At 47.8% G+C, this 12,506-nt stretch overlaps 1 protein-coding gene across 1 annotated transcript in view; it reads left to right on the plus strand.

The window, feature by feature from the left end:
- Positions 1–1,154: 1,154 nt before the first annotated feature.
- The window catches only part of ISM1 (isthmin 1), a 39,115-nt gene continuing 27,763 nt past the window's right edge, over positions 1,155–12,506 (plus strand). Inside the window, exon 1 of the mRNA XM_085054032.1 lies at positions 1,155–1,625. Coding sequence (XP_084910158.1) covers positions 1,491–1,625 — 135 coding nt within the window. The 5' untranslated portion in view covers positions 1,155–1,490. The remainder of the gene's footprint in view (positions 1,626–12,506) is intronic.

The following is a 12,506-nucleotide window of genomic DNA, read 5'->3' on the forward strand; positions in this document are numbered from 1 at the left end:
TCACCCCAGTGCAGATCCATCGCGGCCGGGCAGAGGTGACAGTCGGGACGCAAGGTGCAGCCATGTGCGGGACGGGGTGAGGGTGCAGCACTGGGGTGTCCTGGCAAAGCAGGGCTTGCAGAGGAGCGGGAGGGAGGAGGGGAGCAGGCTGGGGGGGACACGCTAGACTGGAGCAGGAGCTGCGGAGAGGGCGAAGGAAAAGGGGGGGAGCAGGGAGGGAGGACAGCAGGGGAGGGAGGCAGGGCAGTATAAAAGCATCCGACACGTACCTCTCCCGACAGAGCGAGGGGGCGAGAAAGTGGGTCTGGAAGCAGAAGCCAGCAGCAGCAGCAGCAGCAGCAGCAGCAGCAGCAGCAGCAGCCAGGAGGAGCGGCAGCCGCTTGCAAACACACACGCACGGTGGCAGGAGAGAGTGCGGCGCTGCCCCTGCCAGCCCTAGGGCACTGGAGGGAAGAGAGAGGAGAGATGGAGCCAGGTATCCAGCTCCCCGGGAGGGCAGCGGGCAGCTGAAGCTATTTGCAGCCCCTCGTCCTCCGCCCCCCAACCGATTTCCCACGGCTGAGCCAGCGGGTAGAAAGGAGGAGGAAGAAGAGGAAGGGGCTCGGGGGCAGAAAGCCGCGATCTGCCCTTCTTTTCCTCCGGGGAGCTCTCGGCCGCCCCGTCGAGGGCCGGGAGGCGGCGGGGGTGGCGGCGCGCCCCGTTCGGTGTCCCCCGCACGGCCAGGGGCAGCGGCGGCGCGGGGCGGGCAGGGCAGGGCGACGCCTCGACGGGCGGCGGGAGGGGAGGGGGGAGCGGCGGGGCGGGCGAGGACACGACGGCGGCGGCGGGGGAAGCTGGTCCAGGGGCCACCCCCATCCCCGCGCGCGGAGGGAGGCGATAGCCCCGAGCTCTCTCCTCCCCTCGGAGCGTCCCGGCTTCCCCGCCATGTGAGACTCGTCCCCGGCCCCCCCGCCTCGCTCTGCCTCCCTCCTCCCTCTCCCTCGCGCACACGCTCCCGGCTCCCCCCGTCCTGCCGGCGTCTCCCCGCCGGCCGCCGAGCCCCGCCGCTCTCCGCCGGCCGCGGCTCCCCGAGGCGGCGGGGGTTCTGCCGCCCGCTCCCTCCCTCCGACGGCTCGCGGTGCCTCTGGCTTGCAGGGCCGCCCGCGGAGACGCCGCCGGCCGCGGGTACCTGCCGCCCGCCGCCGGGCAGCGCCGGGACTCTGGCCGCCGCCGCGGCATCCCGCCCCGACGTGGCTCCGCCGTGGTGCGGCGGCCCCCGCTGCTGCTGCTGCTGCTGCCGCCGCTGCCCCACGCCCGCCGCCCGCCCCAACGACGTCGAGAGCGGCGCGCTCCCCGCCGCCCGTCCTGCGGCTCCCGGGGCCGGGGCCGCTCCCGCTCCGGCGACGGCCCCGGCTGCGGCGGCGGCGGCCGCCGCGGCTCCTCCTCCTCCTCCGCCTCCTCCGCGGCCGCCGCCGCCGCCGCGGGGCCCTAAAGCCGCCCGGCTCAAGAGGATGGTGCGGCTGGCGGCCGAGCTGCTGCTGCTGCTGGGGCTGCTCCTGCTCACCCTGCACATCACCGTGCTGCGCGGCGGCGGCGGAGGGGAGCCCCACGCCCCCACGGGCGCCGGCAACCACAGCCAGCGGCAGGTGAGTGCCGCCCCGCCTCCCCCGGCACCCTCCCGCTCCCCCGGGGCCGTCGGGGCCGGCCGGGCTGGCGGGAGCGGCGTGCTGCACCTGCCCCGACCGCCTCCCGCTGCTCTCGCCGCCCGCGCCGGTCCCGACCCCCAGGGTTCTCCGCCCCAGGGCTGTCCCCGGGCGCGCACGGGGTGTCCCTTGCTCCCCCTGGGCTGTACGCTGTCGGGGGCGGCGTGGCGAAGGCAGAGTTCCATGCCGTGCCGGAGGCGCCGGGAGGCTCCCTGGTGTTCCCGCAGCGCACCTGGGCAGCCTGTGGGGCAGGTGAGGGATGGAAGCAGCCGTGTCACCCTGGGCACAGCGTTCCCCAGAGTGAAAGGGAGACAGATAGGTGTATGGTCTCGGGAAATACTGCAACGAAATGCATGGCTTTCCTTGAAAAGTGTCGAGAGACGGGCTGGCATTCGGTCCTGAAATAGGCAAGAAACTTAGGGTGATAAAGGCTTGTGATGTGAAGGACAGCGCTTGTGACCCAGCCAGCCCATTCCAGTCTTTTGAAAGACTTCTCCTGCAAAAACAAGCTGTGTGTTATGTCCGACAGATGTAAAGGACTTTTTTTGTTCTGTTTCGGTATTTTTGCAGGTGATTCTTTTTATTCAGTATCACATATTGCCATTCATTTATAGTGGTTGGAGACAGTGGCCAAAGCTGCAGAATCAACATCCCCAGACAAAGCTTGTAAACCTCTGGTTAGTTGCATGTGCCCTTACCAGCTCTTTTCCCCTGTATTGAAGTGGTAAAAGGAAAATCAGCCGCCAAGTCACACAGTGAACTGGCAGAAAAGTGTATAATTATTATCACCATAAATTTATGTAAACCTTTCATTGTGTCGGTAAGAATCATAGTACCAACAGAGTGCAAAAGCAGGAGGAAAAGCAAGGCGAGTACGGGCTGCAGTGATCACAGTATGCAGGGCATCCCTGGCTGGTGGTCCACAAAATGGGCCACAGGAGGGAACCCAGAGCTGCAGGCTCAACATCCCAGTCACAATCCGGAGTCAGGTCCCCCTGACTCACAAACCTTCCTGCTGAACTTGGTGGGAGTCCTGCTGGGGAGTGCTGAGCCGTGCACTTCAGTAAGGCCCCACCGTGCTGTCTCTGTTTTGAGCTGCAGTTTTATCACCGGCTTGACATTCCAGGATTTTATTTATTTTTTTTAATATCTGCAAGATTTCTGGTCATAATGTTTTATAAATGATGCTTTCTTTCCTCATGGGCACTGGAAATGCCTTTTAAAATGATGTTCCTCAGAAAAGTAAATTTGGAGAGGATTTTTATGAGGTGTTTGCTATCATTAGAATAACCCTGAATTTGCCTTTTCTTGACAGGCTTGTAACATAATGAGAGAAACATCTGGGTAAGTGGGAACTCTGGGTGATGCCATTTCCCTGAGGAGCTCCTTTCAGAGCACTGGTGTAAGGTTAGGGTGAAACAGGAAGACAATTATCTTCAGATAATCATCCCAGATTGTTATCATTGTAGTTGGCTGTCTTGTGAAAATCTTTAGATTGTTGTCTTCAAGAATTCTTTCTGTCCAATGATTTTTTACAGATTACCTTAATAAACTCTGTGCCTTTAAGCACCATGATAGCTTTAGCAGTTCATATTTTCATAATGGTTTGCCATTTGTAGAATTGAAATTTTTATATACTTCCCAACTGAATTGATTCTGCAGTTATGTATTTGAGAGGCTGTGTCTGTACAAAACATTATGGGGGGAAAGGATATTGATTAGAGCAATTGGTTAAACAGATGGAAGTCTATCAATTTTTTCATTTGATAACTTCCAGAGATTCTATTGCTAGCTGGAAAATCAGAAGTAACCTGCTTTAGAAAGTTGCACTGCAGATGCTTCCATTCAGAGCACCCCAGTATGGATCTCGATGGCAAGTTTGCACTGGAATCTTCTGATTTTAGCAGGTTTTGGGCTCTATCATGGCATGTGCTGAAGGGAAATGCAAAATCCTAGTGCACTGCACTCCCAGGGAGAGAATCAATTTGGGAAACAAAACTGCACAAGCTCACACTTGTTGATATAAGCACTCAGAAATCTCTCAGGGTTTTTCTGCCTTGGTAGGTCTGTGGAGAAGAGTGATTGCGAGGAGTAGATCAGTGTTTCATCTTATCACATTTGATTTGAAAAAGTGTGGCAAATCCAGGGAAGAGTAATCTTTGCAGCAACTGTTTATAGACGTCTTTTGACATGGCAAAGTTGTACCAAAAGCCCCTGGCAATTATCAAATGCAGGATATGGTATTTTAAGACTGTCTGTTTGGACAAATGAACTGCTCAGAATTGGGACCTTTTTACATAAAACAGATTCAGGAAGAATCCTTAGTAATCTTACAATATTGTTGGAGATTTAAATAGTCTAAAACACTTGTAAGCATTTGAAGTCTGATTCATTAAGGGAGGAAGAGCTTCTCTTTCTCCCATGCCTTGGTCCTTCCTGTAAAGGAAGGATTTTGTAGAATAGTTTTGATTTATTTTGGTCTTTCAGTTGCATTAACTCCCGCAATTAATTAGACTGAGAGATGAAAGAAATAAAGAAAAAACCCCTTCCATCCCAAAATTAAACAGGTCATTTTTCCCTCCCTCTCATTTTTCCCTTCCCCACGCTGTGTGTGTCTCCAGAGATTCCAGATGTCTGGGATTGTCTTGTGCTGCTGTGACTGGCTGTGGTGGAGCAGCGGTGAGGAGAAAATCCCGATGTGCTCCTGTGGTCCTCTTTGGGATGAGGGAGATACAAGCAAGGCTGCCTTGGTTCAGTGCTGCAGCAATGGTTGCTGGACCTCCGCGGGGCTGCGGTTTCATGCTGCTCTAAGAACTGGGTTGTGGCAGGGCAAACTAACACAGAGTGGGAAATCCACATTGGAGCTGTAAAATACCTCGCAGACTTGAGTTACGAGAGGGAATCAGGCTTGTGTTTCTGAATCAGATTTTATTCCCCTCTTTCCATCACTTCCGATGGGGGAAAAAAAGGAGAATTGGGGAGGGGAGGGATTTTGGTTTTTTCTGGTGAGAACTCTATGAGGTGTAATTTAATTAGTATCCAGAAGCTGTTGAGGAGTATATTTAGGAAATAGAGAAGTACAAACTTTCTTTTCTGAAGAAGAGCAAATGAAGCTGTATTAAGAGAAGGAAAAATACAAAAGCTTGGATATGTTTTTATCTTTTTACATAGTTCCAAAATGAAGGGAAGGCTTGAACATAAATTTTGGAAGACATTTTTAATGCTTTACAATGCTCTAAAATCTGTGCTTTCATTCTGAGAGAAAATATTTCATCTCAACATTTATCCCCATCACTTCTAATTTTTCCATAGCAGGCCTTGCACACCAAGAAAAACAGTGTTCCCACACCAAGAAAAATGACCTTGTAAAATGCAGTAACAGAGCCACCAACAATATATGCCATAGAACATGAAGTCAGATTCTCCACTGCAGTACTTGCAGCAGTATTACATTAGCCTGAAACTCAGTAGTTGTGCTTAAAACTGGGGCCGTGTAAGAAAACATAATTTGAAAAGCAGCACAGTGCTGTAAAGATTTTTTTTTCTTTTAATCGCCCTGCTCCTGCCCTTGCCCCCCTCTTCAATAAGTGTGCAAGCAATTACAGCGTGTTGGAAATGCTCTCTGAGCCCTACCAGAAGAAACACATTCTGCTGCTTATAAATGCTTGCACAAGAGTCACTCTCCAAGCTGTGTGAGGAGCCCTTTACAGGACTGACCTGGCAATTTTCTCCCAACATCCCCAGCTCAGCACCATGAGAAGTTCAGCAATGGTTTGCTGTCTGCTACCTTTCCTGGAGTGCATTTCAGTCTTTTCAGGGCTTGTGCGTTCTTGCTGACCCTAGTACTGCATTCAGGCAATTTGCAAAATGATCTCCAGTCGAATACAGTGGCATAGTTCAGCTTTCTGGCTTCCTCAGTTAAGTAGAAGTGAAGCTGTTTACTTTGGGAGAGTTTTAGAGTGAGGTTTTTTTAAAGCTTATTTGAGTTCTGGAGCTTTACATTTGGTTAGCTCTAATAGGAGCCGATCGTCTCAGTCTCCATTGAAAACCTGTCGATTCCACGTTCTGCCTTCATGCTTTCCAGACTGCCCTTAGCCTCTACAAGGTGCCAGTAAGTGGATGTATATCATATATTTAGTATGAACATTAAATCCTTCTCTGCCTGAAGAGAAGTTTATGTGTAACCTGGATAGCTTTCAGAGCAGGTGGCCTGTGAATTGGGCAGGCTGATTCTCTGGAACCCAAAGTCTCTTTTGGTGAGGTGGTTCCTCATCGCAGAGGATGGTGTTTTGTGCTTTTTTTGACTGTGACAGTGAAACCTGCCTGCTCTCAGCAGGCTTTGGTGTGTAGGTTCTTAACCAAAACTCACCCTCTGGCGTATGTTCCTCTGGTTATGCACTGAGATTTAGCAATGGCTTACACCATGTGCAGTTCATTCTCTCGTCTCCCAAGGGAGGGAATTATGTGTGCTCTTTAGTGGTTTTGCTAGAGGGCTGTGGCTTGTGCCAGGGTCGAGGGGGCAGGAAGGGTGATTAGCTTTACATGTGCTGCTGCTGCATGCGTGGAAGCAAAGGGATAAAATGGGAAACAAGGGTGAAGGACTGAGACTGCTGCACTGAGCACAGGACCATTTTCTGGCATCCATTGCTCCCAGGAGAGATTCTTTCACCTTTCAAACCCAGCTCCTGGAAATTTCCAGAAACTATTAATTAAACTTCTCTTCATACTTACCATTTTGGGTCATTTCCTAGCAAACTAAAGTATCCTTGGTGGAAAAGAGCTACTACACCTTCAGGATAGGATGTGACAAGATTTTTAGTATCTTAGCCTACTGCAATAATTCAGGACAGCTATCCAAGGATATTTCATTTAGTTATGGCTACAAGGAGGAATGTTAGGCAGGTATGAATGTAACTTCCTGCATTAAATTTTACCTAGACAGAAGCTAAACATCTCTTCAGCTCAACAGGCAACAGTTACTGTAGTGCTTATCTTGTATCATCACTGATAAGTACCTGGCATTAAATCACAAGGTGCCTCTCCAATTTTCCTCTGTAACTACAGATCAGAGCAGTTTTTTCCTAGTGCTTCATACTGAAAGTCTCTTTGAGTTACCTGTTTCTGTTTTGAGCAAGATTTAGGATCATTCTCCAGCTCATTATAGTGTTGGGCTATTTGTAAGAAAAAAGCAGTGTGTGTTGTTCTGAATTCATTCTGGGCCATTACAGTGTGTTCAGGTCCATTCCCATGGCCCTGGAGCTGGACACAAAATACAGTGGCTACCATATGGAGAGGTCCAATGACATTCCTTTTGCCTTTCTCTTCTCTTCTCTCAGCTGACCCTTACCTGTGCTCTGGGGCTGTGTGTGAGGGCAGAGGGGTTAAAGGGAAACCTGCTAGCCAGGCCTTGAGCCCTATGGCTGGACAGATGACTTACAGCAATGCAAGGTTTGAGACTGGCTCCTGGGAAAGTGTAGAGCTGTGGTGATTGCCCTTGGTGAGAGTAGAGAGGCCAGGAGTGGGTGCACAGAGATCCTGGATGGAGCTGCATTGCTACTTTCCTCTTTGGTTCATCTAACTCGGACTGCTAGCACTAGTTGTGGAGTAGATTTTATTTTTAACTCTCTTCGTTGATCATGCAGAGAAGTCTGTTCTATGCAGGAAGAGTGCAGTTGGTCCATGGCAGCTCTAACAGTGACACAACCACACTGCTACTGACCCCCTGCTCTCACCTGACAGGCACAGAACTTTCTCCTTTGTTTCTGCTTTGGTTGCCAATCCTTAGGTTCAATCCCATTTCCCTGTTCTGTCCTTTCCCAATGCCAGCTGTGCACAAAAACAGGAGGCCTACAGCTGAAGCTGTGCTGGTGGCCCCAACAATGCCATCATTGTGCTGTGTGGTGCTGGTCCCTGTGCACTCCCCTGTGGTTTGTAACATAGCTCTTGTGACCTGCAGGTAGGTAACTGAGCCCCAGCACTGAGAGGTTCAGCATACTGAGCTGTTCCACACCTTGTGGAATTCCTTGGCTAAAAGACATCTGTTTAACCAATCCAGGTTATGCTGAATGTAAATTGGGAAATGTGGTTTGAATTCAGCATTGTTCTTTTGCCTCTGTTCATATCTACTACATCTCTATATTAGTAATCAAGGTTGAATTGTTCCAGAATGGTGGAAAACACCATCAAAGAAAACAAAGAACAATGAAAGAATTGTCGATGAGGTGGAAACTCTGGCTGTGTTATGTCACAGCATCTGGAAACTTCATAGAAAGTGAAGTGCAGAAAGCAGTAGTATTGATAATGATGCAGATGATGCAGGCTTTGCCTGCCAGCCAAATATGTATGTTAGAAAAGCTTTCTGAAATCCCATGTGATAGAGAGAACTTCTGAAAACCCTGTCACTGACATGTATTGTGGCAGGAAGGAAAAATCAGTTTGAAAACTCATTGTTTTTTAAGATGCACAGAATTGTGAACATTCATGCTTCAGAATTTTTCCTTTGTTTTTGTTTATTATGTAAAAGTGCAAAGAGTGCAAGTAATGCTAGGAAATTATTTTCCATACTTTTCTTATGCTCACGTTCTTCTGCATCACTTTAAGATCTTGAAACACACTCATATTTCAGGTATATAGACAGACAATTGGGATGTTTCCTTACACAAGCATAAACCTAAAAAACTGAAGCAATGTCATTTTGCTTTGGCTTACATCCTGATTCAGCAGCTTTGGCAGGTTTAGGTGTCAGAGTTGGTTGCTTTATGCTCTTCTGTCTGTTTTGCCAGCCTTCCTCACAAACAGATGTGGCAGTGCCCAGTTGTGCCTCATTTCTTCTCTTCACCATGTTGGTTACTGCTTATTTGGTCTTTTTGTTATGACTTGCTGTCTGCTTCAAGACTACCCTACAAAAAAGTCCTTTGAATTGACTAAATAATGTTCAGTTATCAGAAAGATGGCTTTTTCAAAGTATTCTTTTTCAGTGGCATAATTCCCCCCCCACCCCGCCTTATTTTACTTTTAAAATCTCAACCCAAGCTTGTGGAGGTTGAGGTTCCAGTACTGTGGTGTAGCTCGTGAGCAATGTGCAGCACAAAGGGCTCCAGCCTGAATGGAGGCATTGTCACAAATGAATCATGAAGTGTATTTTTTTATTATAATTATATAATATAAATTATTATAATCATAATAAATAATTTTTTATTTTTGCCTTTAAAGTGAGAAAGAAAAAGTCCTTCAGTAAAAGGCAGAAGGAAGCACTCGATGCAGTGGTTACTGTTGCACTTTAAGACCATTGTGCCTATTTTGCAAGTTTTAAAGACAGTAAATGCCAGGCTAAATTCATACTCCAAAGCACAGAGATGAATAACATTTCCAAGAAATAGCGTAGTGAGCTCATTGGTACATCACCAAGAGCAGAATGTTTCCAGTGTTGGTATTTCCATGTACTTTCGATTTGAAATGCCAGAAAAAGAAAGAAAACAGAGTAAAATGTAACTTATTATTGTAATAAGGGATGGCTCGCCACAGTGGTCACTTGTGTGGCACCGTAATGCTTGGTTAGAGGAGCTGGTGTGGGCGGTACTGGTGAGCAGTTCCTTTATCCTTTTGTCCTTGTTTTTCAAGTGCTTGGAGAACTCTTAGCTATGGGTCATATCTTTTTTATTCCTCTCTTTTCTAGAAGCCTAGCAGGATGAAAGCAGGCTAGTTCTTCACCTCTAAGCCTTTAAAGTATGCAGGTGCTCCTGAGGTTGAGAGAGGAAAATCGGAGAGGAAATCTTTCTCTCACGCTTTTGGTGGAGTCAGTGTGCATTGAAAGGCAGGAGGAGTTCAAACATCCCTTGGCTTCTCTGCCTCCATGCTAAACCTGCATTCTCAATGTGTTTAGGTTGACCTTGCTCCACTGAGTTCCACAAAGCAAGACAAGTCAATGATTTGGGTCAGCTGCAGAGCCAAGATCCTATTGAGTGTGAATCTTTCACAGCTCAGTTTTTCTGCAGAACCGATAAGCACATAGCACACATCATTGGGACCTCTGTCCACAAAGATGAGCTGGGCCTTGGTGCATGGCTTTCTTCACATTTCATGAATTCATTTCCATCTGTTACGTTTCATTGCCCTGAAAAACCCCGGACTGTTTGTTCCACAGTAGCTCTTCCTCCTTGGGAGGATTAACATTTCCTCTTTGCCAGCAGGGCTGTTGAGATCGGTTCTCATGACAAAACCAGTGAGTTCTGTGTAAGTTATCTATAAAAACCAAATAGTGCCCCATCTGTTTCTGCCACTGGGGCCACCCTTAAGAAAAGTGGATTCCCCCCTTTCTAAGGAGCAGTTACTAAGTCCATGCTGTCCATGGGCCAGGTTTAACTTCCAGAATGATCCCTTCAGGCATCTTGCCTTTACACTCCCACTGAGCTGGGCGCTCAGGTACTGAGGTTGGGCACTCAATTGAAACACTTTTCTCTAGTAGAGGAATGCCCAGGAATGCTGAGTAGGAGGTGAGGTCCTTGCACTGGAAGAGCTGTGCTGCAGGCTGTGATGGAAAGAGAAGTTGGCTGACAGCAGAGAAATTGTAACAAATAACAGGGAAGAGGACCTAGTGATAAGACAACTGGTTTTTTTTAAGCTAGTGCTTCAAAAATTAGTTACACAGCCTTGGTATCTTTATTGCCTTAGAAGTAACCCAGCAGCAGCAGCAGTTTTTGCCTGAAGAAACCATAATTACTCCACTGGGAGCAGCTGCCCAAGTTTACTGTAGATAAAACATAAATTTGCCTGGTCTTACCTGCCGTGTATGTCAGTGTGGGATTGGTCTCAATGTGTAACCAGATATTTACTAATGTCTGTTTACACAAGCTACCCAAAGAAACAAAAAGGATAAATGGTTTAAAACAAAAAGTAAAAACCATAGCTGCCCAGCATATATTCTGTGACATTCCTCTGTACCCACCTTCTACATCATGTGAGTTGTTTATGCACTATTTAATTTCATAGCCAGAAATTATTTAGCTTCTATTTAGCAACATGGGAGCAATAAAACTGCCCCTGCCTTTAATGTCTACAGATACAACTCTCATGTGAAAGTGTCTCTGGAAGTTACCTCAGTAATCATACTGGAGTTGTTTAAGATGCAGTGTGTATCTATCAACTGGAGTTGTTTAAGATGCAGTGCTGGCATTTTGTGCTCCTGATTTTAAGATTCTCTGGACTGAAAAAGTCTGTAAGGACTCGCTGCACAGGGCAGGCTTTAACAAAGCACTTGATGCCATTTCAGTTTACTTGAATCACACTGGCATTCTGTCTTAAATATATCACTTTTTATTTGTTGGTTGGGGTGGGTTTTTTGGGGTTTTTTTGAAAGCAGCTCAATATTAGGCATGGGTATGCATCTTAGCTAAACTGTAACCTAGCCAGTCCATGCCTCTTGCCCTGTGGAGTGCCCGGAGTATTTCAAAACATGTAACCACAGTGATATTTTTATAAAGGAATGTTCACCTCATGGGATTTTTTTAAGGTGTTCTATTTTTTTTCCCAAGTTACAGCTTCACTTTATTGTACATGATGTCCAATAAAAAAGATATATGTCTGCGATTGGACTTTGAAAAAGGGCCATGGTGCCTATTCCATTTAAAGGGAATGAAGTCAAGCAGTAAATTTGCTGGTCACCCTTTTCATATTGACTGTATCTTGGCCAGCAGTTGGTCTTTGATGTTGTAACAATAGAGCAAAGGCAGAGGAGGAGGAGGATTAGGACCTCCATAATATAAAAACAAGCCTGCATTCATCATGATTTTTATAGAGCACAGTCCCTGTCTATTGGAGGTTTGCAGTATAGACTTAATGCTCTGCAGAAGAGTATGGCAACTTTAACATTTGCAGGTGGCTTACAATTCATCTATCATTGCTCCTACCATCTCCTCTTAATTCTGTTTGTTTAGGCGTTCAGCATTTAACTTTTCCTATCTTGTTATTCCTTCCTACAATTGGAAAACAGATGTTTGTCAGGAGAGAGCTTCTGGAGTATCATTTTCCATTATGGGGGTCGATCGTGGCATTATTTATGAAAGGCTCTCTGCAGCTGGCCAATAGCAAATCTATTCCTCACCTTGTGCTTTGGAGTCCAGGCTTTGACTGGGAAAGAAAAGAGGGCTCAGTAAGTGTATGTCTAACATTGGTGAATAAATATCTCACACGGGACCCAGGGCAGCCACGCTGTGCCTGTGTCTTCAGGCATGTTGGAACAATAGTGCCAAAGGTTTCAAATGAGCTGTTTAGCCTGATAGAGCCCTGGAGATTTTGATATGCATTGAAGTGGGAGCAGCACTGGCCCTCGAGCCAAACCTGCAGGAGGAAAAGGGTCATCCATTTCCTGAAAATGTTTAAGGCACCAAGTTGTGCTGAGAGCTGGGAGCAGGTGGGCTTCAAAATGTGAGCAGAGCTTGGAAAGAGACAAATAATCCATACTGTGCTGTTGCAGCCATGTGTGTAGCACAGCAAATGTGGAAGGCAGTGTGAAGGGAGTGGTGTTCCCAGGGATGCAGTGATGGCAGCAGCAGTGAGCCTGCTGCAAGGATCCACATCAGAAGCCCAAAGGCAGCTCTTAGGAAACCATCTGGGGCTGTGTCAGGTTAAATTGCTTTACTGCACCCAATTCCAGTGGCTCTTGCTTAAGGCATGATCCCAAAGTCCCCTGACAAGGCAAAACACCTGGAAGCTTGTCTGCCAGACTCCAGAGACACCTGACCCAAGGAAGGGAAGGGGTGGGGGGAAGATGCCAATATGTGGTGCATTTGACAGTTCAGCACTTGATTTAGGATTTGGATCCTGTGC

This window comes from Lichenostomus cassidix, chromosome 3 (assembly GCF_008360975.1).
Source record: "Lichenostomus cassidix isolate B80296 chromosome 3, HeHo_3.0, whole genome shotgun sequence".
Lineage (NCBI taxonomy): Eukaryota > Metazoa > Chordata > Aves > Passeriformes > Meliphagidae > Lichenostomus > Lichenostomus cassidix.